The sequence below is a fragment of the Gracilinanus agilis genome, chromosome 6, assembly GCF_016433145.1.
Source record: "Gracilinanus agilis isolate LMUSP501 chromosome 6, AgileGrace, whole genome shotgun sequence".
Taxonomy (NCBI): domain Eukaryota; kingdom Metazoa; phylum Chordata; class Mammalia; order Didelphimorphia; family Didelphidae; genus Gracilinanus; species Gracilinanus agilis.
This window is the reverse complement of record NC_058135.1, coordinates 170,796,159-170,817,445: the sequence shown is the minus strand read 5'-3', so window position 1 is coordinate 170,817,445 and position 21,287 is coordinate 170,796,159. Positions and strand designations below refer to the sequence as shown.

Here is a 21,287-nt window from a genome sequence, read left to right as displayed (position 1 = left end):
AGATTAAAAAAAATTAAACTGGAATGTTTGGAGAAATTCTTAAAGACAGCTTAATATAGTACCATGGAATTGCATTGAAAAGATTGAAGTGGTGGTCAGATTCTTTATTTTGAACGAAAAATTTTAGGATTGGGTTGATCACTTTAAAATTCCTTTTCTCAGAATATTAATTCTGTGATTATAATTTTGTGATTATAGCTAATAATTGCCCAGGGAATATTATTTTAATGATAGTTACAGAAATCTCTAAAATTATACCAAGATTATTCTTCATGGCAAAATTCTAAATATAAGAATTTTTCATGATTAAGGATATTTACAATGAACTTCTTAAATATAAGCCCAGGAAATATCTAGTAGTTTGCCTTTTTCTTTCTTATTTTTGACTTAATCTATGGTGTTTTGTTTCATGTAGTTTGCTCTTTTTTATTTTTAGTATACTTAATGTGTAACATTATTCCCAGTGGAGGGAGTTAGTGTAGTGTGGTGGATCAAGAGCTCAAATGCTGAGTTTGGATTCAGGAACACCTGGGTTCAAATCTTGACACTGAATAGTAATTTGGAAATTAATTAATACTGCATCCCTCAGTCAGCTCCTTAGCATTTATCTAATGAGTCATAGTGGGTTTTCTCTCTGCCTTGATGGATTTCCTTCATTTTTATATTCTGGATGGGGAAATAACAATGTTACAAGTCATCTTCACAGTGATTCTCAATGTCTTAGATATTCATTTCTACCTGTTTTCTTTTGGAAAGAGGAAACAGGCTTACTGAAAGGTAATGGTCTTGGGGATTTTTTTATGTTGGGTGTTCTATTGGTGGAGGAAAATAGAATTAAAGAGAGCCCCATTGGAGGCTTCTACATAGAAGATACATACCTACTTCATACTTTAAGAATTGAGCCATTGGTTGCTTCAAGGACAAGTGGTTTGGGTTTGAAATAGAGATAGTTTTCCTGTATTTGAAGAGTTAATGGTTTTAAATGTAAATAATTGAGCTGCAGGAGTGGGGGTATTCTTGAAATATATACAATCAATATTCCATATAATACTAATTTTATTTAGCTATGCAGGACAGGTGGGCTATCTGATTGCTGGGATGAAAGATGTCACTGAAGCTCAAATAGGAGATACCTTATATTTACATAAACAACCAGTGGAACCCTTGCCTGGGTTTAAGTCAGCGAAACCAATGGTTTTTGCAGGTGAGGTGTTCACAAGTTCAAAAAATTAGAGCAGTTTTTTTATTCTGGCAGATTTTTGTTCCATCTAAGGAAATAGTTTAATACTTAAGTAGTTTTAAAAGAAATTAAATACATATGGTGATTTTTAAACTTTCATTATCATAGCATATTACCTATATTATCCCAATAACTAAGTCCTGAAATGCTAAATTTAATTCAGCTTTTGTTCTAAGGAAATAAATCCCTTATGATAGCATTAAAAATTTTATTTGGGTCTAGGGAAGTCCTAGGATGGAAAGGCCTTCAACCAATGTAAGAATGTAACCCAAGGCACTGATAAGTTAAATGACTTACCTGACCACCCAACAGATAGGTGTGAGAGAACTTTGGTCCTGAAACCTGATCTTCCTGACTTCAAGGATAGTTGCAGTCAGAACGCTTAAAAATAATTGTATGCTTTTATAAGCAAAGCAATGTTTGCTTATAATAGAAACAAGCAGAAATCTTGTTAACAAGATTGCAGAATAATATATTCTTATTACTTTTGGGGGGTCAGATTTTGCTTATGAAGAGAAACATAGGCATGAGATAATAAAGCAGATAGAGAATTGTACACATGTATAGCTTTGTCAAATATTTTTCACCTAAAATTTAAACCTGTGCTTTATTGTGGTAATTCTTTTTAAGTAATGACTTAATGAAGTCACTTGAGAAGTATTGATCTAATCCAAACTGGAAAACTTTGTAGTCTACACTGTTCTGTTTTCTGAAGATGACATACTAGGAAAAAACTGAGCAGTATTTCTGGAGCAGAGTTTAGGGATTTCAAAGGGTTTTCTTGATAAGATAATAAGTTATATTTAAGGAAGATTAAAGAAATCTCAATCTAAAAATAAAACACATATTTCAGGATACTGTCAGTAAATTGGAGCAGTTGCCTGTTCTCATTTTGGCTAATCTTTCCTGTGTAACCAAGAATCAACTGTATTAGTTTTCACTGTTCTTTACAAAATAATGTACATGGCACTTGACAGTTTACAAAACACCTTCCTCACAACTGTTTTTAGAGGCTGATACAAATTTGTTGTATAATATCTACTTTGTAATCTTTGAGAATTGTGTACACAGTGCGATTTGTTTTTATAAGAATCCCTTTCCCAAGTTTTATTTCTTCAACATTGATAAATATTTTAATTGGTAGGTGGTGAATGTTATATGATGGTTGATTGGTAGGATGCTAGTAAGTAAAGTTAGGAAGATCTTCTAGCATATATTTATTTACAGACTTTCAGACAAAATTGAGGAATATTTGTATCCAGTGAAATATGGGGGAAAAAGTTTGTGATGTAGGATTAATGTATGTGGTATTATGTCTTAGACTAAGCTTTTCACTGTTAAATGAAACATTTTATTAAATATTTTCATAGGAATGTACCCCATAGACCAGTCTGAATATAATAATTTGAAGAGTGCTATAGAAAAACTGACATTAAATGATTCCAGTGTGACGGTACATCGTGATAGTAGCCTTGCCTTAGGTGCTGGTTGGAGGTAAGATTCATTATCTATTTATTTTTAGTGAGAGTTTTAACTAGTAAAGCATTTATTAATCATTGACTAGTTGCCTTGAGCTATGTGAAACACTAGGAATACAAAGACAAAAGACAATTCCCTGCCCTTAGGGAGCTTATATTCTATAGAAGAGATAACAGATATAATTTTGTGGGGAAATAACTAGGAACTGAGGGAGAGTATCAGAAACAGCCTTCCATAGGAAGTAGCTTCTCATCTGACCTTTGAAAGAAATTTGGGATTCTTAGAGACAGAGGTGGGGAAAGACTCCATTTCTCTCCTATGCATGGGAAGCAACTTGTGCAAAGACATGGAGTTGGGAAATGCAGTGTTCTATGTAAGAAGCCACAAGACTGACATTTTGGCTGGGCTGAAAAATATGTAAAGGAGGATAATTTGTAAAAAGCTGGAAAGTTGTGTTCAAGCCAGATTGCGAAATGCATTAAATGTCAGATTCATGAGTTTATATTTGATTCTAGTCCAGAGGGAGCCATTAGGGCTTTTTGAGCCTATGGAACAATGACATGAAACATATTTGCCAAAGGGCTCTGTGAATGATGAATTAAAGAGGGAAGAGACTGGAAACAGATCAATTAGAAGCCTATTTAAATAGTTTAGGAAGGGTAAAAACTAAAGTGGTATCCATATAAATGGAGATAAAGGTATGGATGCAAGAGATATATAGAAAAATTATAAGATTTGGTGACTAATTAGACATTAGTTAAGTTGCATATATTGATGGCTTTTTAAAAAAATTGATTTAAAATATCACTTAAAATGAGCATTAGCGCATATGCAATTGGAGTGACAATTTTGATTTTTTTTTCCTTCAAGGTTGGGGTTTCTTGGTCTCCTACACATGGAAGTTTTTAATCAAAGATTGGAGCAAGAATATAATGCTTCTGTTATTTTGACTACACCTACTGTTCCTTATAAAGCTGTTCTTTCATCAGCCAAGTTAATAAAGGTACTTGAAATTTTTGATCTTGAAACTCATAGCACTTCTGTGACCAATATAATTAAATATTCTGTATTGTAGTAGTTGGAAATGTAAAGTCAATTTTGAATTATAACTGATGAAGAGCAAATTAGCTTTGTCTTATCAGTAAAATAAAGAATAAGAATAATACTTTATAGAACTCTTACTTGTTTTTGTTTTTTAACCATTACCTTCCACATTGGTTCTAAGGCAGAAGAGCAGTAAGGGCTAGGCAATGGGGGTTAAGTGACTTGCCCAGGGTCACATAGCTAGGAAGTGTCTGAAGCCAAATGTGAACCTCCCATCTCTAGGCCCATCTCTCAATCCACTGAGCTACCTATCTGCCCCCTAGAACTCTAACTGTTAATTAGAGAAGAGCTACGTTCTAAGAATTCTACTTAACTGTTTAACAAAGGTCCTATCCTGGCTTTTAACATAAAACAGTTCATGCAATCCATAAAAATATTCTTAATTCAAGTCTTTCACTGGGAAAAATGTAGATTTGCCCAGAAAAAAATGGTATTCTAATTGGAAATAAAAATTCAGATTTATTGCTTTTATAAAAAAAAGTGAAAAAACATGGGAGAGAGTGATACTTTTCAGGGTCAACCATATGGGGCAGTGAGTCCTTTCTTTGCAGTCTTTTGAGCAAGTTTTTTCTTGTATTCTATAAATATATTTAAGCTGTACATTTGCTCTGAATACTATTAGTAGATAGATGACTGGCCTTCAAATTGGGAAGATTCAGTGATAAATACCATGGCTGACTTAACCAAATTTTCAAGAGGACAAATTTTTTTCTGACTAATTGCAGAAAGATAATCTTCATGGGTGGAGGATGTGTACAAAACAATAATTCAGTCATCATCAAGCATTTATTAAATGTCTGCTTATGGGCCAGGCACTCTGTCAGTTGTTTGGCTACAAAAATAAGCCCTTCAAACGAGCTTATATTCTAAGCAGGGGTAACTGCATATTCACAGAAAAACAGATACAGTAAATACAAGAGGGAGGCATGCTTAACATCTAGAGATGTTAGGAGAGGCTTCTTGCCAGTAGTATTACTTGGAAGGTAATTGAAGGAATCTAGGATTAAAGAGGCACAAAGTGAGAGAATATTTCAGGAGTGGGGACAACTTGTACATAGAAGTAGAGGGAGGAGATGTAATGTCATGTTTAGGGAGCAGCAAGTAGCCCAATTTGGTGGGCATTTAGAATATGAGGAGTATAGAGTAATCAGTTTGAAAAAAACAGGTTCAAGTCAGATTGTAAAAGGTTTTTATGTGCCAAGCAATGTAGTTAATATTGAGGTTACAGATAGCTCCTCAAACTTATAGCTTTAAAAGCCACTAATTCGCCACATTAATTAAATTATAGATCTGGATGGGGAGAAATTATCTTACTACTAGTTATATTAGGTTGGGAATTATTTGCATGACTATTGAAGGGGCAAACTAAATATTAGATCATAATACACTTTGCTTTCCAATCTATACATGGAAGGCATGAAATAGTTTGTGGTACCTTTAAATTGCTGTATATGTGTATGTTATATGTATATCAATAACGAATTATCAAGGGGGACAGTTGGGTGGCTCAGTGGATTGAGAGTCAGACCTTGAGACGGAAGGTTCTAGGTTCAAATCTGGCCTCAAATACTTCTTCACTGTGTTACCCTGGGCAAGTTACTTAATCCCCATTGCCTAGCCCTTACTGCTTTTTTGCCTTGGAACCAATACACAGTATTGATTCTAGGACAAGAAGGTAAGGGTATAATAATAATAATAATTATTATTATTATCATCATCATCAAATTAAGTGATTATAAATTTGGGATTTAGTGTTGAATAGTAACCAAAGCAAAGCAGAGACCTTGCAAAACTCTAGGGGTCTTAAGATTATGCCTTTATAACTGGAAGAGAATAAATATTGTCAGCCTTGGTGAAGTATTGGCATGCGTGCCCAGCCAGCACAGAAGGGACTGCTCTCTTCCCATTCTTCCCAGAACCTGGGGACATTTTTCATATGCCCTGCCCCTTTGCCCAGCTGCCCAAAGTGTGCACTTCCTCCGCTCTCTGGGGTAATGTGGGGGGCTCACAGGCAACTTGAAGTTGCAGTTTGGGCACCCAAACTCAAATGTTTGCCAACACTCGCCTAGGTGAATTGCTACTTGGAGAGCTTAAGTGACTGGCCCAAGGTTACATAGGTAGAAAATAAATTGCAGACCAGGATTCAAGTCTAGCATTCTTTCTATTCCAAGATATTTCTGATTCTGATAAAAAAAAAATAGGGTGATGTTTTGAAAAGAAAATTGAATTATAAGACAACTTTGGGAATATTTTCAAGTCAGTGATTTTTTTTCCCCACTTTCAGGAATACAGAGAAAAGGAAATTACAATCATCAACCCTGCCCAGTTTCCTGATAAATCAAAAGTAACAGAATATTTGGAGCCAGTTGTTTTGGGTACCATTATAACACCAGATGAATACACTGGAAAAATAATGACACTTTGCATGGTATACACATAATACAATCACATGCTTAACTTTACTTTTACTTTTGCTTTTGCTTTGATTTAGAATAGTACTTTATCATTTTTAATTGAATATTAATAAAGTGTATTCATATTTTTAAAAGAATGTTTAAAATAAGCATATTTTCATTTGTTATATAAAAGAAACATTAATAAAAGTTTTATTTAGAAATTTATTAGTGATGGAAAACTTTGAAGGCAAATGTGACAAAATTTCAGAGACTTTGTGTTCTATTAGAATTATTGTTATTGTTCAGGTGATATAATAGAGTAAGCATTGAACCTGGAGTTTGGAAGAGCTGGGTTTGAATTCCATCTTTTGACATTTACTAGCTATGTGATTCTGGGCAAATCACTTAACTTTTCTGGACTGAGTTCCCTCATCTATAAGATGAGATTAATAATAACTCTGATATCTATCTTATTTTGTATGGAATTCAACTGATTTTATATATGTAAAGTTCTTTGGAAAGCTTAATATACTTTGAAAATGTCAATAGTCATATACTTACATATAGTTATAGTTTATATATTATAAATGCACATATATTTTTCTTTTGTTTAAATTTAGTAATAGAATTTTAGAAAAGTCACTCTTGGGATGATGAAGCAGGAAGGGGGGGTGGGGAACTGAAAGTCCTGAATAGAGTGGGTAACCTGACCATGAATCATTTGGGAAAAAGGAGTGATACTCCTTTTCTTCATTTTCTAGATGATCTGAAGGCTGATGTTAGCTTAAATTTAAAACCTCTGATCATATCTAAGTTCTTTATACTTTGGTTTCCTTACATATAAATTGAGAGGTTTAGACTCAGTGGCTCTATGTTCCTTCCAAATCTAAATATGTGATCTTAGGACCATGGAATAAGGAACACCAGAATTCAGTTCTCATCCTTATGCTTTTACCTCTGTTATTGAGTAATTATTTTCTGAGCCTATTTTTGAATCTAAAATTGAGAGGAGAATGGCACCTAATTTCCCTGAGTTCTTAAGTTATGAAATACTTTAAAGACTTTTTGAGTACTCTGTAAATAATTATCACTATTCTTAAATTTATTATTTCATTAAATATTTCCCAACTACATTTCAAAAAATACTAATTTTTATGATAATTTGAATTCCAAATTCTCTCCCTTCATCTACTCTATGAGAAGGCAAGCATTATGCTATCAGTTATACATGTGAAATCAAGTAAAACATTTCCACACAAAGGGAAACACATACACACACACGCACACACACGAACACACAATGAAAAAACTATTTGTCAGTATGCATTCAGAGTTCATTAGTTGTCTCTGGAAGTAGACAGAATTTTTCATTATGGGTCTCTTAGAATTGTCAAGGATATTATAGTGATCAAAGCAGTTGAGTCTCACAATTCAATTATCATTACAAAATTGCTGTTACTGTGTACAGTGCTCCCCTGGTTTTGCTCACTTCGCTTTGAGTCGGTTTATAAAAGACTTCTAAAGTTTTTCTGAAACCATCCTGCTTGTTATTTCTTATAGTAAAATAGTATTTTATCCCAGTCATAAATTTTTTTTTTATGGGCCTGACATCTCTCTTTGCCGCCATGCCTTTTTGGGGATTTATCCCCAAATTTATCCCAGTCATAAATTCCCCGAGCGATGGGTTTCTCCTCAATTTCTAATTCTGTGCTACCACAAAAAGAGCTGTTTTAAATATTTTAGTAGAAATAGGGCCCCTCTTCCCTTTTATTTCTTTGGACTACTACTAGTACACATAATTTTATAGCCCATTGGCCATAGGTCCAAATTGTTCTCCAGAGTGATTAGACCAGTTCTCAACTCCATTGCATTTCAATTTTTCTGCATTCCCTCCAGCATTTATTCTTTTCCTTTTCTGCCAACTTGGGCCAGCCTATCATTCTTAACAGAATTTTGAGGAAAGGGTGATTTATTCATATGTAGACAAGGCTAGAGCTAGTTCAGACCCCTTTTATTCAGATCTTTCTCTTATATGACTATGTTGTTGTTAAGATGCTAATCAAATTTTTATCTTTTCACTCCCCAGCCACAAAATACTTGTTTTACTAGAGTTTTAAGCATAGGATTTACATATTTTTTAATAATCAGAATCTAAGTAGCTTGTGACTAAGATTTTATGTTTTTTAGGCTCGAAGAGCAGTTCAAAAAAATATGGTGTTTATTGATCAAAATCGAGTTATGCTTAAATACCTTTTCCCTTTGAATGAAATTGTGGTGGATTTTTATGATTCCTTGAAATCTCTATCTTCTGGATATGCTAGGTAAGTATTTTTGCAAGAAACAAGTTTAGACATTTTCTTTTAAGAGTATAATAGCATCCTTTTTTTTTTTAACCTATGGTTGTTTTTTATAAGGCACTTTCCATTTTCTGTAATACAGATAAGAATTTAAATTTTGGATTATACAAAAACTAATATCAGTGTCAGAGTTTATGCACCAACACTTACATACTTTTAATTATAGGGAGATGTTAGGTCCTCAGTCAGAACCTATGTATTTTCTCCTTCGTTCTACCAAATAGTTTTGTTATCTGGCTTCTCAGAAGCATATATAAAAAACAGCAAATTGGGGTGATGGGGGAGGGCTAGAGGCAGACATAGACATAACTAGAATTGATAGCAGAGGAAACAATAAAACCAAAAGTAGCCTGCTATCTATCATCTTCTAGGAGCAAGCAGCCCCATGCAGCTCAGTAATTCAGTATTTTGTAGTAAAAATTATCCTAAATCAAAGAAAAGATTATTGTATATTAAGAAGTGAGGGGAATGTATAATGTACTTTGGAAAAAGTTCTTTCTATAAAGCTAAAATTCGCCCTCTATAATTAATGGATAAATAATCTTTAGTGAAAGATGAACTTGGGCAGAATAACTCATAAGTGAATAAGATTACTATTTTTTGGAGTAATTGTGGGGCTCTCCCTCAAACTTTTACAAAATCAGATTATTTTACCTTTTTTCTATGTTGAGTTTATTAATTAGTGTCACATAGGTTTTTTTCTTTTTTTTAAACCCTTTTCATCTTAGAATCAATACTGTGTATTGGTTCAAAGGCAGAGGAGTTGTAAAGGCTATGCACTTGGGGGAATTAAGTGACTCATTCAGATCCTACAGACAGGAAATATCTTGAAGCCAGATTTGAACCCCAGGACCTCCTGTCTCTAAGCCTGGCTCTCAGTCTACTTTGCCACCTACCTACCTCGACAGGTTTCTTTTTATGGGTTCCTTATAATAATGAAAGTATTTTTAGATTATTTATACCTTTTGTTTTTGCAACACTTTTGTTTCCATATTCCTTATAACAGTGCATCAGATCTAAAACAGGAATAGAATGTTGAGCAGATTAGAGATGCCTATTCATGCTAAATAAAAGCTTTAATGATAGCTGAGGGATCATGTAAATAAAATGCTTAAGATCTTTTTCCTATTTTAATTTGTTTTGAGAAAATTATGGAATATTTTTCAAGTGATATTTTTAAAAAACACCTTTATCTAGTGAATCTTAACTTTCTTCCAGGCATAATTAGAAATTGTGTTTTTTGTAGTGACTAGAAATAAATGAAAATTTGAAAATTAAGATTTATAAATATATTAGCAGAGGTCTTGACTTTAAAGCATCTGTAAAGCCCTTAGAAGAATCAGCATGATATAAAAAAATAGGATTTAGAAAGGCCTGAGTATGAGACCTGTTTCATAAGAATTTAAAACTGTTATCATAGAAAAATCACTTACATGTTTAGAATCTCAGTTGCCTATAAAACAGGGACTTCATTATTAATATACTATTATTTAGTATGTATAAATGAACAACTGATCAGCGCTCTGCCTGGAATTTAGAATACTAGTTTTATGGGTGTCAGGACTCTGAAGGGTCAAGTTTTTTGGTGTTGGGTACTAACTCAAAATCTCTAGTAGAAAATTTCCCTATTATCTACTGGATAAAACAAACATTCCTGCTAAAGAGTAGTTATGTTTCTAGCATCTCAAATTGTGGCTTATGGGGCAGCATAGTAAAATGAAACAGTCCATGTTCTTATGGAGCTTATATTTTATCAGGGAGATGATTTTTAGGTGGGAGCATAAGGAGTTGAGCTTCATGTAGAAGGTGGCTTTATCAGGAAGAACAAAATTCTACAGGAAATAAGAAGGCAGGTGAAAGGAAACTCATTTATTAATAGAAAAGCAAAAAACAAAGCTCAATATCTTAATTGCTAGAGTCCAGAATTACAACATGTCAGTACATTGTACCCCACTGTGTGACCTAGAACCAAATCATTAACATTCTTAGGTCTATATATCTAGAAGTCAAAGGGCTTGGGGTTAAAAAATCCCAGCTATGCTCCTTACTCTGTTACTTGGCCATCATGGACTTCATCTGTATAATAAAATGTGTGGAACAAGTTCTTCTATTCTAGCTCCACACTTTATCCTACAACACCTTCTGAATTCAATTCAGTAGAAATACTGTGTCTTATAAAAACTGATTGTCTCATTACCTCTTATATGCCCCCTTTTGTGTGGAAATGTAGATTTTTTTAATGAATTTTTATAGAAAATTTAGATATTTTAATATGAAGCCAGGTATTTCAATATTGTATTTTCTTATTTTAAAGCATAGTTTGGTAGGAAATATAAATATTAACCATATAGTTGTTTCCTCCATTTAGTTTTGATTATGAAGATGCTGGCTATCAGGCTGCAGACCTTGTAAAAATGGACATTCTTTTAAATGGCAGTCCTGTGGAAGAGTTGGTAACAATTGTACACAAGTAAGTTGCATAGTGTTTATTTACATATAATAAAAAAAATTTTTTTTAAGGTTTTTCATTTTACTCAAACTTGATTTGAGTAAGGAAAGGAAATTATCTAAAGAAATTCTGTATTTGGGATATCTAACAGAATCTCAATTGTAAGGGATCACAGAGGACATTTAGTCTAGTTCCTTCTACAACAGAGCTAATGATTCATGCTTTGCTTAAGGACCATCTATAGGAGGGATCTGGTACCCTTTAACTGCACCAAAAGTTTTTCAGGAAATGAAACTAAATTTGCATTTTTCCCAAATTTGTTGCCAATTTTGCCCTTTAGAACTAAACAAATATTAATCCTCTTCCGTGAGACTATTTCCCCGAGTTCCTTTAGCTAAACTTCAGTGGCATGATCTTTAGATCCTTTACTAATCTGAACAATCTCTAGGTTACTGATGTCTTTCCTGAAATGTTTTCAGAATTGAGCACAGTATTCCAGGTGTGATTTGATCAGGGCAGGCAGCGTACTTGGTAGGAATATAATTATATTTCTGGACAGATAGCCTCCTCTTTGCCATTGTACCTGTCTTTTGTTTCCACTTTTCCCCAAATAACTTTGAGGAGAAACTGATGATGGAAAATTAGAGTGCTTATGCAGATAATTTACTGGTATTTTTGTGCTTACAGATGGTAAATTTTTTGAAATGAATAATACTGTGGCATGAGGAATTTAGGTTTAAAAGTTAATTATAAAACTTGTTTCAAAAAATAGTTCTATTATTTTTGCTTTTATATATAATTCTTATTTTTTAAAAACTCTTTACATCTTGTCTATCCAAGGCAGAAGAGCAGTAAGGGCAAGTCAATAAGGCTTAAGAGACTTGCCCATGGTCAAACAGCTAGGAAGTGTCTATAATGGCATGAACATTTAGATTTAACTAGGCCCCCATATCTTGATGCTCTGAGAATCTACCTTTTTTTATATTTGAGAGGTGTGGACACTATTAACAGTTCCCTGATTTGAAATCTCTTTTTCACTAAGGATATCTGGATTTGGCCATTGAAACAGATTTTATTTAAGGTTTGGGGCATTGCTTGTCTTTCTTTAGATTCAAAAGTTCAGACGCTGTATTTTTATCTCCTGTTTTTTTCAAGTCTTCAACTTTGTGTGTTCTTAGAGAATCTTCATGTAAAATTGTTGGTTATTTTGGAAATATTTTCTATTGTTTCTTATGAAAATAAATTATGCTACATTCTTACGAAGTTCTATTCCATTTAATATATAGGTAACATTTTCCTAATGCTTCCTCAGAGACCACCCCCTTTCACTGTTACTATGAAGTATCATTAAAAGAGGTCCTCCCCCCCCCCCCCCAAAATGGCTTCTGCTTAACTGGCTGTAGGGAAGTACTTCTCAACCTTTAAAGATTTTTTTTCGTGCTGCTCTTTTCAGAGCTAATTTTGGAGATTTTCAAGGTTTTAGTGCCCAAGGTAGTGTTTATCGTGGTAGACAGATGGTTATTGTTCTCCTGGTTTGTGCTCTTGTCTTAACCCATCATACCTTAGAAGAACTGAAAGCAGATCCTCAGTGCTAGCTCTGAAGGCAACTAAACAAAAAAACCTGAAGTTTGGAACAGTGTTCCTTGCACCACAGTTTCAGGCAATTTTCAAATTAATTAAAGCTCTAGTCATGCAAAAAAGGGTCTGAATCACTACTAGAGAAATGGAAATGAAAACAACTGAGGTACCATCCTACGTACATCATATTGGCTGTTAAGACAGAAAAGGAAAAAGACAAAACTTAGGTGATATGGGAGTTGTAAACTGATTCAGTCATTCAGAAGAGCAATTTGGACTTATGCCCAAAGAACTATAAAACAGTACATACCTTTGATCCAGCAATACCATTACTAGGTTTTATCCAGAAAGATGAGAAAAAAAGGGGGTGTACATATGTACAAAAATATGTAAAGCAGCTTTTTAGGGGGTAAAGATTTGTTAAGTGATAGATAACTATCAATTGGAGGATGGCTGAATAAGTTAGTATATGATTATAACAATACTATTGGACTGTTAGAAATGAGAAGCAGGAAAAGCTCAGAAAAACCTGGGAAAATACAGACTGAAGCAGAGTGAAATAAACAGAACCAGTACATTACCCAGTGATAGGAATACTTTATAATGAACAATTAACTGTGAATAGCTAGTTTCAGCATTAGAATGATTGAAAACTAACCCAAAAGACTCATGAAAAAAAAATTCCATGTACTTCCAGTGACAAAGAACTGAGTTTGAACCCAGACCTGTAAGGGGTATTTTGGGGTTTTGGTTGGGTGAATATTAAAAGGTTTGGTCGCTAGGGAATTGAGTAATTATCAATCCCCAATTAAAGAAAAACCTCAAGTCAAAATGACTTTTATGGAAGTTTATTTTTAAATGAGAAAGTAAGAAAATTAGAGAGATAATAAGATAGGATAAGTAATCTAACACATTGAGAAATTTGCTCCAGCCCCTGGCTCAACCCGGGCAGATTTAACTAGTCCTTAATGGGAGAAGGCTGAGCCGAGAGTCAGAGGCCTGAACACCAGGGATAAATGAAGCAAAACCTTCAGTCTCTGGTCCTCTTTTGAAAGGAGAATTCCTTCACAAGATCGAAGAAGATTTAGTCTTTACACTCACCAAGTATAACTGCAAGGGAGAGATTAAGAACAGTCTCACCAAAGTCTCAGGGTCCCGGCCAGCGCTCCTCCATGAACCAGAAGGGCTCCTTCAGGTCCAATATAGGAACAAGAAGAGGCCTGAACTCACTGAACTCTCTTTTAAAGGGGCTTCTTTTGTGGCACTTCCTGTGCCTTCCTCCTAGTTTACATGTCCAATCACAACAGATGCTTTTCTTAGGACTGCCCAGGAGGCAGTCAGTAAATTTTGATTCATCACTCACTCTAGCACAGATGGGTCATAGACCTCCCAACTTGTGAATTAAGTGGAGATGTTCTCACCTTTGGTGATTAGATTAAGGATGGGCAGGGCAGATTTAATTTCATTATCACAGACCAAAGTAAATTTTTTCACTTTAATTTTTTTTCTATTTGTTTCCTTCTACATAAGGATTAATATGGGAAAATGTTTTACATGATAACACATATAAAATCTATATAAGATTGATTACCATCTCAGGGGGTGGGTCCAGAGAGGAAGAGATTTTGAGGTTCAATATTCAACATTATTTGAAACATGTTGGAAATTGTTTTTATGTGTTAATTGGGAGAAAATTTAAATTAAAAATAAAGTTGTTTGGAGGGGAATATTGGGGGAGGTCAGCTGGGTTACTGCCTCTACATTGCCATATTGGTTCCTTCTAATTTTATTTTAGATTTTCTTATGTTGAGAATGCTGCTGTAGATGCCCAGAGTGCCTAAACACATCACTTTATTTTTCATAAATTGTTTTTATTGCCTAAAAGTACTTTTATTTGCAATATGTAACTCTAAATAAAGTATAATTTGCCCTCACCCTTTCAGAGAAAAGGCACACCCTATTGGAAAAGCTATATGTGAACGGCTAAAAGATACAATTCCTAGACAATTATTTGAAATAGCTATTCAGGCTGCTATTGGAAGTAAGATCATTGCCAGAGAAACGTGAGTTGATGCTAATATTCATCTGTTTATTTGGGGGGAAATAACTTTTGTTATGTGTGTATGTGGGCATATATTTTAAATATGTTGTCCTTTTTTTTCCTTTTAAGAAAGCTGGGTGACATGCAGATTTTTTAGGAAATGTTTTTAGAGGTCTATCATTCTATATGGATGCTTTAAAAATACTAAGTAATAGAAACTCTAGCAAAGCCAGGCCTAGAAACAGGAGATTCTGGGTTCAGATCTGACCTCAAATGCTTTCTAGCTGTGTGGTTTTGGGAAAGTCATTTAACCCTAGTTGCTAGCCCTTTTGCCTTGGAAACAATACTTAATATTGAGTCTAAGGTGGAAAATAAGAGTTTTAAAAATAAACAGTAAACATGCTCAAGATGCCTAACGCAGCTAAATGTTTTATATTAACAGATAATTCTACCAATGTGCTTATAAGATGGGTGGGTTTCATTTAACAGACATTTAATGCATACCTTTCACCATAAGATTCTCACATGTGCAAAATGTTAATATAAAGTATTTCCTTTTACAGTGTGAAAGCATACAGAAAGAATGTCTTGGCAAAATGTGTATGTATCATTTTTTTTTTTAATTTTAAAAATCTCTTGTTAGCTACTTAAGAGCTGTAAGTGATTCAGACAGTTTGAAACATAAAAGATCAAAAAGTTGCCAAAAGTATTGTTTAGGGGCATACAACCATGTGACTCTCCTAATACAGGTGTTTTTGTATCATGGACCCCTTCTTAGAATGTTTTTAAATACATATAATATATGATTATAAGCAAAACAAAATAATGAAATAGTTTAAAAACTGGTAGATTTCCTGCTAATCCTGTTATATGTTAAGAACCCTTGCTTTAGCTTTTTAGCCCTATACAACCTATCTTTCTAATCTCATTGGATATTACTCCTCTCCCAAGTCCCCCAAAACTGAGACTAGGCTGTTTCTCATACTATATTCCATTTTTACTCTATGCCTTTGCACTGCCATTTCATATACCTGGAATGTATCTCCTCTTACCTTTGCTTCATAGAGTCATTGAGCTAATGAAGCATTTTGCAGTTTCTTAAAAAGTGTGTTTGGCAAATGCTGGAAATAAGTACCACCAAAAAAAAATACAGGCTTTTCTCTATTTTAAGGTGCTTACATTCTACTGGGAAGAAATAAGATTTGAGGAGAGGGGTTGTCTAGGAAGTAAGAAGGAAAGATGAGCCTGGGTCACTTCCCAAAAATGGAAGTCCTGGAAGAAATTCATGGTTAGGAGAGGGGGGGTGGCACAGGTGTTGAGAAGCAAGTTCCAAGAAGAGAATGCAGCTAAGGTATCGTGGTAAAAGTCTGGAGAGTTAGAAGCAAAGCGCTGTGTGTGTGTGTGTGTGTGTGTGTGTGTGTGTGTGTGTGTGTGTGTAGGGGGGGTTGGCCTGATCCCCTCCCCAAAATAGAGACTATCCTACCTCCCCTTTTCCCTAAAGAATTCACCAAGGTGGGGAAGGGGCCATTTTAGCAGAGGAATGTTCCAAGGTTAGAATTATCTCCCTCTTCCTTTAAAATGCAAATTAAGGGGCAGCTGGGTAGCTCAGTGGATTGAGAGCCAGGCCTAGAGACAGGAGGTCCTAGGTTCAAATCCGGCCTCAGCCACTTCCCAGCTGTGTGACCCTGGGCAAGTCACTTGACCCCCATTGCCTACCCTTGCCAATCTTCCACCTATAAAATCAATACACAGAAAGTTAAGGGTTTAAAAAATTTAAAAAAAAAATGCAAATTAAACCACATCTTCCTAATTCCTCCAAATGTTTGATACCCTGCATCTCAAACAATTTTGTGCTAGATATATATGCTGTCTTAACCATAACATAAGCTCCTTGCAGGGAGTGATTGTGCTTTCAGTACCTAGTAGTTTAGAGATGTAGCATGGCCTTTGGATAAAGTTAGTTTCACCATAGACATGCTGGCTATCTTACTATGGGCTAAGATAAGATTACACAGGTGGTAAAACTTGCCTGTCTGAAGCAGAGGGAGTTATTATAAGTCTAGATAATGACAAAAATGCCTTAATTTAGCCTTATTTGCATAGCTTTATTTCATTCTATATAACACTTTCTTCATCTTTGAAATATAAAAAAATAACAAAAAACTAGAAGTAAAACTGCAGTGAGTTTGCTCAAATGAATGAAAAAATGGTTACTATATGAAAAGTGCTATTAATAACTCCTGGAGATACAAATAGAAAAAACAGTTCTTTCTGTCAAGGAGCTTGTTTGTAAGAAAGATTTCAGCTACCAATGGCCAGAAATTCTTCGGGTATTAAAGGCATTTGGGTAATTTATCTTCTTCAGTGTCATTTTGATTAAAGCCTTTTCCATTGGTGACTAAACTTTTCCTTCCCTGATCTTCAGGATTGGTGGGAGCTTTAATGGCAGCTGATGCCTCTACACGGTTTGTGGAGCCTGGGATGAAAGTCCCTGACTATTTTATGTATTTTGAACAAAAGGTTTAGATAGCAAAACTTTATTTTTAAATAAATGGCTAGTAGACAATGCTTTCTTTGTTGATCTTAGAAAGACTGTGGATGAGATTTATCCACAAATTGTTACATACACGATTTGGTTAGATAATAGAACTTAATTAGCTTTTGTGTTTCCATTTCCTGGAAAGGTCTAAAGGGTATTCTTTTATGAACCTTGCATGATGTTGCTCCCAAAATTGAGTCTTAACTACTAAGCCAGGTACATAGGGTGAGATTTATTAAAAGGAAACAGTTTACAGTGACTTAGGCAGCTGTGGCTAAGTGATTAAAAAACCAGCTAAAGTTTAAAATGTTTTAGGTTAAAAACTTTTCTCCCCTGAACTGGTGATTTTGTTTTTCCCTAGTATGGTGGAGATATCACTCGAAAGATGAAACTATTAAAGCGACAAGCGGAAGGAAAGAAAAGAATGAGAAAAGTTGGCAATGTTGAAGTTCCAAAGGATGCTTTTATAAAAGTTCTAAAAAGACAGCCTGATAAATGAATATTGTGTGATTTGTTTTGAATTATTTTATGTATGATAGTAATTTTAAAAATCTGTTTTTAAATAAAATTAATCCCACTAAAAAAGTTATTGGTCTTACAATTTTTTTTCTTTTATTTCTAAGATGAAAGACCAGAGATTTAGTGCTGGAAAAAAAGATGAAATCTAGTTCACTCATTTTTTTTAGGTGAAGTGACATGTGTTCTAAGGTTCTATAAGTAATTTGTGAAAGAGGCAGGACTTGAATACATATCTTTTTTTGAAAATGGTGTGGCTTTTTTTTTTGTTTTTGCATTACACCATTCTTTAGAAGCTGGAAGGAAAGAAGAGGCTGTCTATTATTAGTCCAATCCTCTTTGACAGATTTTTAAGCCCCTATAGGTTAAAACAAGTAATATCAGATTTTCTCTTCCTGTTGGCATCTCTTGCATATGTAAACATATACCCCTATATTTAAAAATAGTTCTTGGTAAATCATAATGTATGTTTTGTCAATTAGTTAAGTTTAGCTGTACCTATTTTACTTTCAATGGATTTTTAATGTTCATTGAGATGGTTTAAAATACAGTTTTCACTTTTCCCCCTCAAGGAGAACATTAACATAAACTAAATAGGCTGAAACAAAGCATCTCAAAACAGGCCTCATTGTATTCATGGAAAAGACATGGAAAAAAATGTAGATTCACCATTACTTTCAAGAATTTAAGATTTAATACTTGGAATGCATCCAGAGCACATTTATTTCTTTTCATTCATCTTTTGGAAGTCAAATTTGTAAAGAGTTATACATGATAAGCTTAAAGTTAGAAAATAATACTAATATTTGAGCTCACAAAGTAAGAAATGATTCAAGTTGCTACTGTAATGCAAAACATAATTCATTTTATGCATGCCTGTCCTTTTTAATCATATTGATTTATTATGAAATAAGCTAATCATAGACATAGTTTTAACAAGCTTAAAAAATTATGTTGCTTGGATATAAAGATCATAATTACCAAAGTACATATTTAACTAAAAGCCTGAACCTGAGTAAACGAAAAACACACTTTTAAAAGTGTTGTGGCAAAAGCTGCATAAAAACATGCACATAAAAAGATAAAGAAAAGATTTTTTTCTAAAGGAAGTAAAACTATATAGGCACTGTCTTCTCATATCAAATTAAGTTTCTTTAACCAGCATAATATAACAGGACTTGAAATGCCCAACTGTTACTGTAGTAAGATGCTTTTTAAGGCAACCACGTGCAAAAGCTTGTGTGAAATACATAAAAAATGTAAACACAGCTTTTCCAAAAGTAAGGATTGTACAACTATTATAGTTCATATGTTTGACTATTGACAGGTTAGGAAAGTATTGAGAAGAAATTATAAATAAATGACTTACAAAATCTTTGCTTTCTCAAATTATATTCTGAATTATGTACTTTTTAATTTCTGATTTGTAGTATCTTTAATGCATAGCTGTGAAAGCTCTCCAAAGCTTTAAATGCTGGGAAAATGGACTTAAGTTCTCATCTTATGGAATGTTTAACAACGTGTAGATACTGGAGTTTTCAATTACAATCCTCTGAATTTGTTTTATTTAGCAAATTGCATAGCAGGAAATTTAATTCACTACCTATAAAAATGTTCTGTTCAATCAAGGAGAATTTCACCTCAGTCCTTCAGTTTTCTTCTTTCATACTGTACAGTGGATCCACAAGTTTATTGTGTACATGCATTAAACCTTAAAGGAGAAAAAAAAACACAGTTCTAGTTGTATTGGGGCTATCAAATGAGTTATTTGCAAAGTGCTTAACACAGTGTTTTAGCTCTTAAAAGGTATTACCTTTTCCCTTTCCTTATCAGTTGTTTTTAATAGAACTGATTTCCATTTTAATACAAACAGGAACAGTAAAACATCATAATGGCTAGTTAATGCAAATAATATTTAGAAACAAAACACTCAAGTGTAAAAATAAGCAAGATTATTTTTTACTCAAAATAAGAAGCCCATTACATTACATGGAGAATTTTTTTCTCTGCACATCATTTCAGAAAGCAAATTTATTAAATATTAAACTTTAGCACCGCAAGTATAAAAGATCCAAAGGAGGTGTAGACTGTCTTTTCTATCTTCAATATTCAGTTCATTTGGCAAAACTTATTAGATATAGCAGGGCACAGAGATGGTCCAGGGAATAATCAGATTAAAAAAGCCCTTCTCATGGAATTAACATCTAAAGGGAAAAGATTCCAAACAGCATTGCACTGGAGAGTTAGGAAATCTGGTGCTAAATGAAGTTTAGGGAGAAGTCCACTAAGGGATAATGGAAGATTTCTCTGGGACAGGCTTCTGAATTTGGCTTTTAAAGAGATAAGAAACAATTGCAGAGTGATAGAAAAGATATTCAAAGTACAGTGAACAATGGAAGGCTAGAAGAACTAGTTGGAAAGAAGTGCACAGAAGTAACTGATATAAAGCTGGAAAAACTAGGTGATGGTAACAGGTAACAGAAAAATGGATTATAAACTATTTGCTATTTTACTGACAAAACTATATCAACATGGCCATTACATTGTTGCTTTTTATAACTGATTTCTCTTTTAAAAAATCAAGAGACCTTTCTAAGAGCAATAGTTTAAATAAGGTAATTCAACCTGATTGATTTCTAGCAAATCTACATTATTAACATGGCAAATTTCAGTATGTCTTAAAAGTATAGTGATTAATTCAATATACCAATGTATAATTACAATTTTAGTGCATGCTACTACCATTGTAATACTGTTCTTTCCCAAAATGTCTGACAGTTGCTAGTAAAATATCTTAATACGATTTTCTTATAAATATTCCAAACTCTAGCAACAAATATCTGCACATGTACACAAAATTACATTCATTCATGAAAAATTAGGTACTTGAAGGGAGTGTATTTATATGTACTATACTGATTTTGAATTTATGACAACTTAAGATAGAATCCAGATAGAAATTAACTTCAAATTAGCTATGAAAAGAGGACTTAATAAATTAATGACCTGGATTGGGTGAAAAGTAAATATTTAAGGCCATGTAATAGTATTTTCAAATATGATAGATACAGCTCATTGTAGTAAGAGTGAGAATAGGTTTAGTGAATAAAATGGGTGCTTATAAAGACCTGGGATTAAGTCCCACTTTGAGCACAGAATGACTGAGTGATACTGGGCATGTCACTGAACCTCAGAATATTCCAGACAACCCTCTTTAAAACTATAAATGACAGAAAAGGTGCAGGTCTCCATTTGTGGGGAGACTTTTCCCCACCTGGGAGTTTCCTACATCAGTGAAAATCCAGGTCTAGTCCTTATCCCTATTCACAAAGAAAAGTTGAAATGCTAGACAGAAATCATTCCTAGCTAGTCATCAAAATAGGTATCTTAGGTGTCTTTTTAAGGCAAAACTTATTATGAGTTCCTTTATTTGAAATTTTAAAAAAATCTAGCTTTTAAAAAAATGCTAATTTTTTATTGATCTATATTTGTCTTAAGAGAAATCAAAAAGTCTTTACAGTATAGTTTTAAAAGCCAGATTCATCTTTAAATAGAAAGAGCTAGAAGTGGTGTGGGAGACTGACATCC

At 33.7% G+C, this 21,287-nt stretch overlaps 2 protein-coding genes across 2 annotated transcripts in view; one reads left to right on the top strand and one right to left on the bottom strand.

Moving 5' to 3' along the window:
* The window catches only part of GUF1 (GTP binding elongation factor GUF1), a 28,111-nt gene extending 10,339 nt beyond the window's left edge, over positions 1-17,772 (top strand). Inside the window, exons 9-17 of the mRNA XM_044680396.1 lie at positions 1,065-1,204; positions 2,611-2,734; positions 3,590-3,722; positions 6,108-6,251; positions 8,407-8,540; positions 10,945-11,046; positions 14,547-14,666; positions 15,208-15,244; positions 17,545-17,772. Coding sequence (XP_044536331.1) covers positions 1,065-1,204; positions 2,611-2,734; positions 3,590-3,722; positions 6,108-6,251; positions 8,407-8,540; positions 10,945-11,046; positions 14,547-14,666; positions 15,208-15,244; positions 17,545-17,682 — 1,072 coding nt within the window. The 3' untranslated portion in view covers positions 17,683-17,772. The remainder of the gene's footprint in view (positions 1-1,064; positions 1,205-2,610; positions 2,735-3,589; positions 3,723-6,107; positions 6,252-8,406; positions 8,541-10,944; positions 11,047-14,546; positions 14,667-15,207; positions 15,245-17,544) is intronic.
* A 628-nt stretch (positions 17,773-18,400) lies between these two features.
* Positions 18,401-21,287, bottom strand: part of GNPDA2 (glucosamine-6-phosphate deaminase 2) — a 34,737-nt gene continuing 31,850 nt past the window's right edge. Inside the window, exon 7 of the mRNA XM_044682328.1 lies at positions 18,401-19,410. Coding sequence (XP_044538263.1) covers positions 19,349-19,410 — 62 coding nt within the window. The 3' untranslated portion in view covers positions 18,401-19,348. The remainder of the gene's footprint in view (positions 19,411-21,287) is intronic.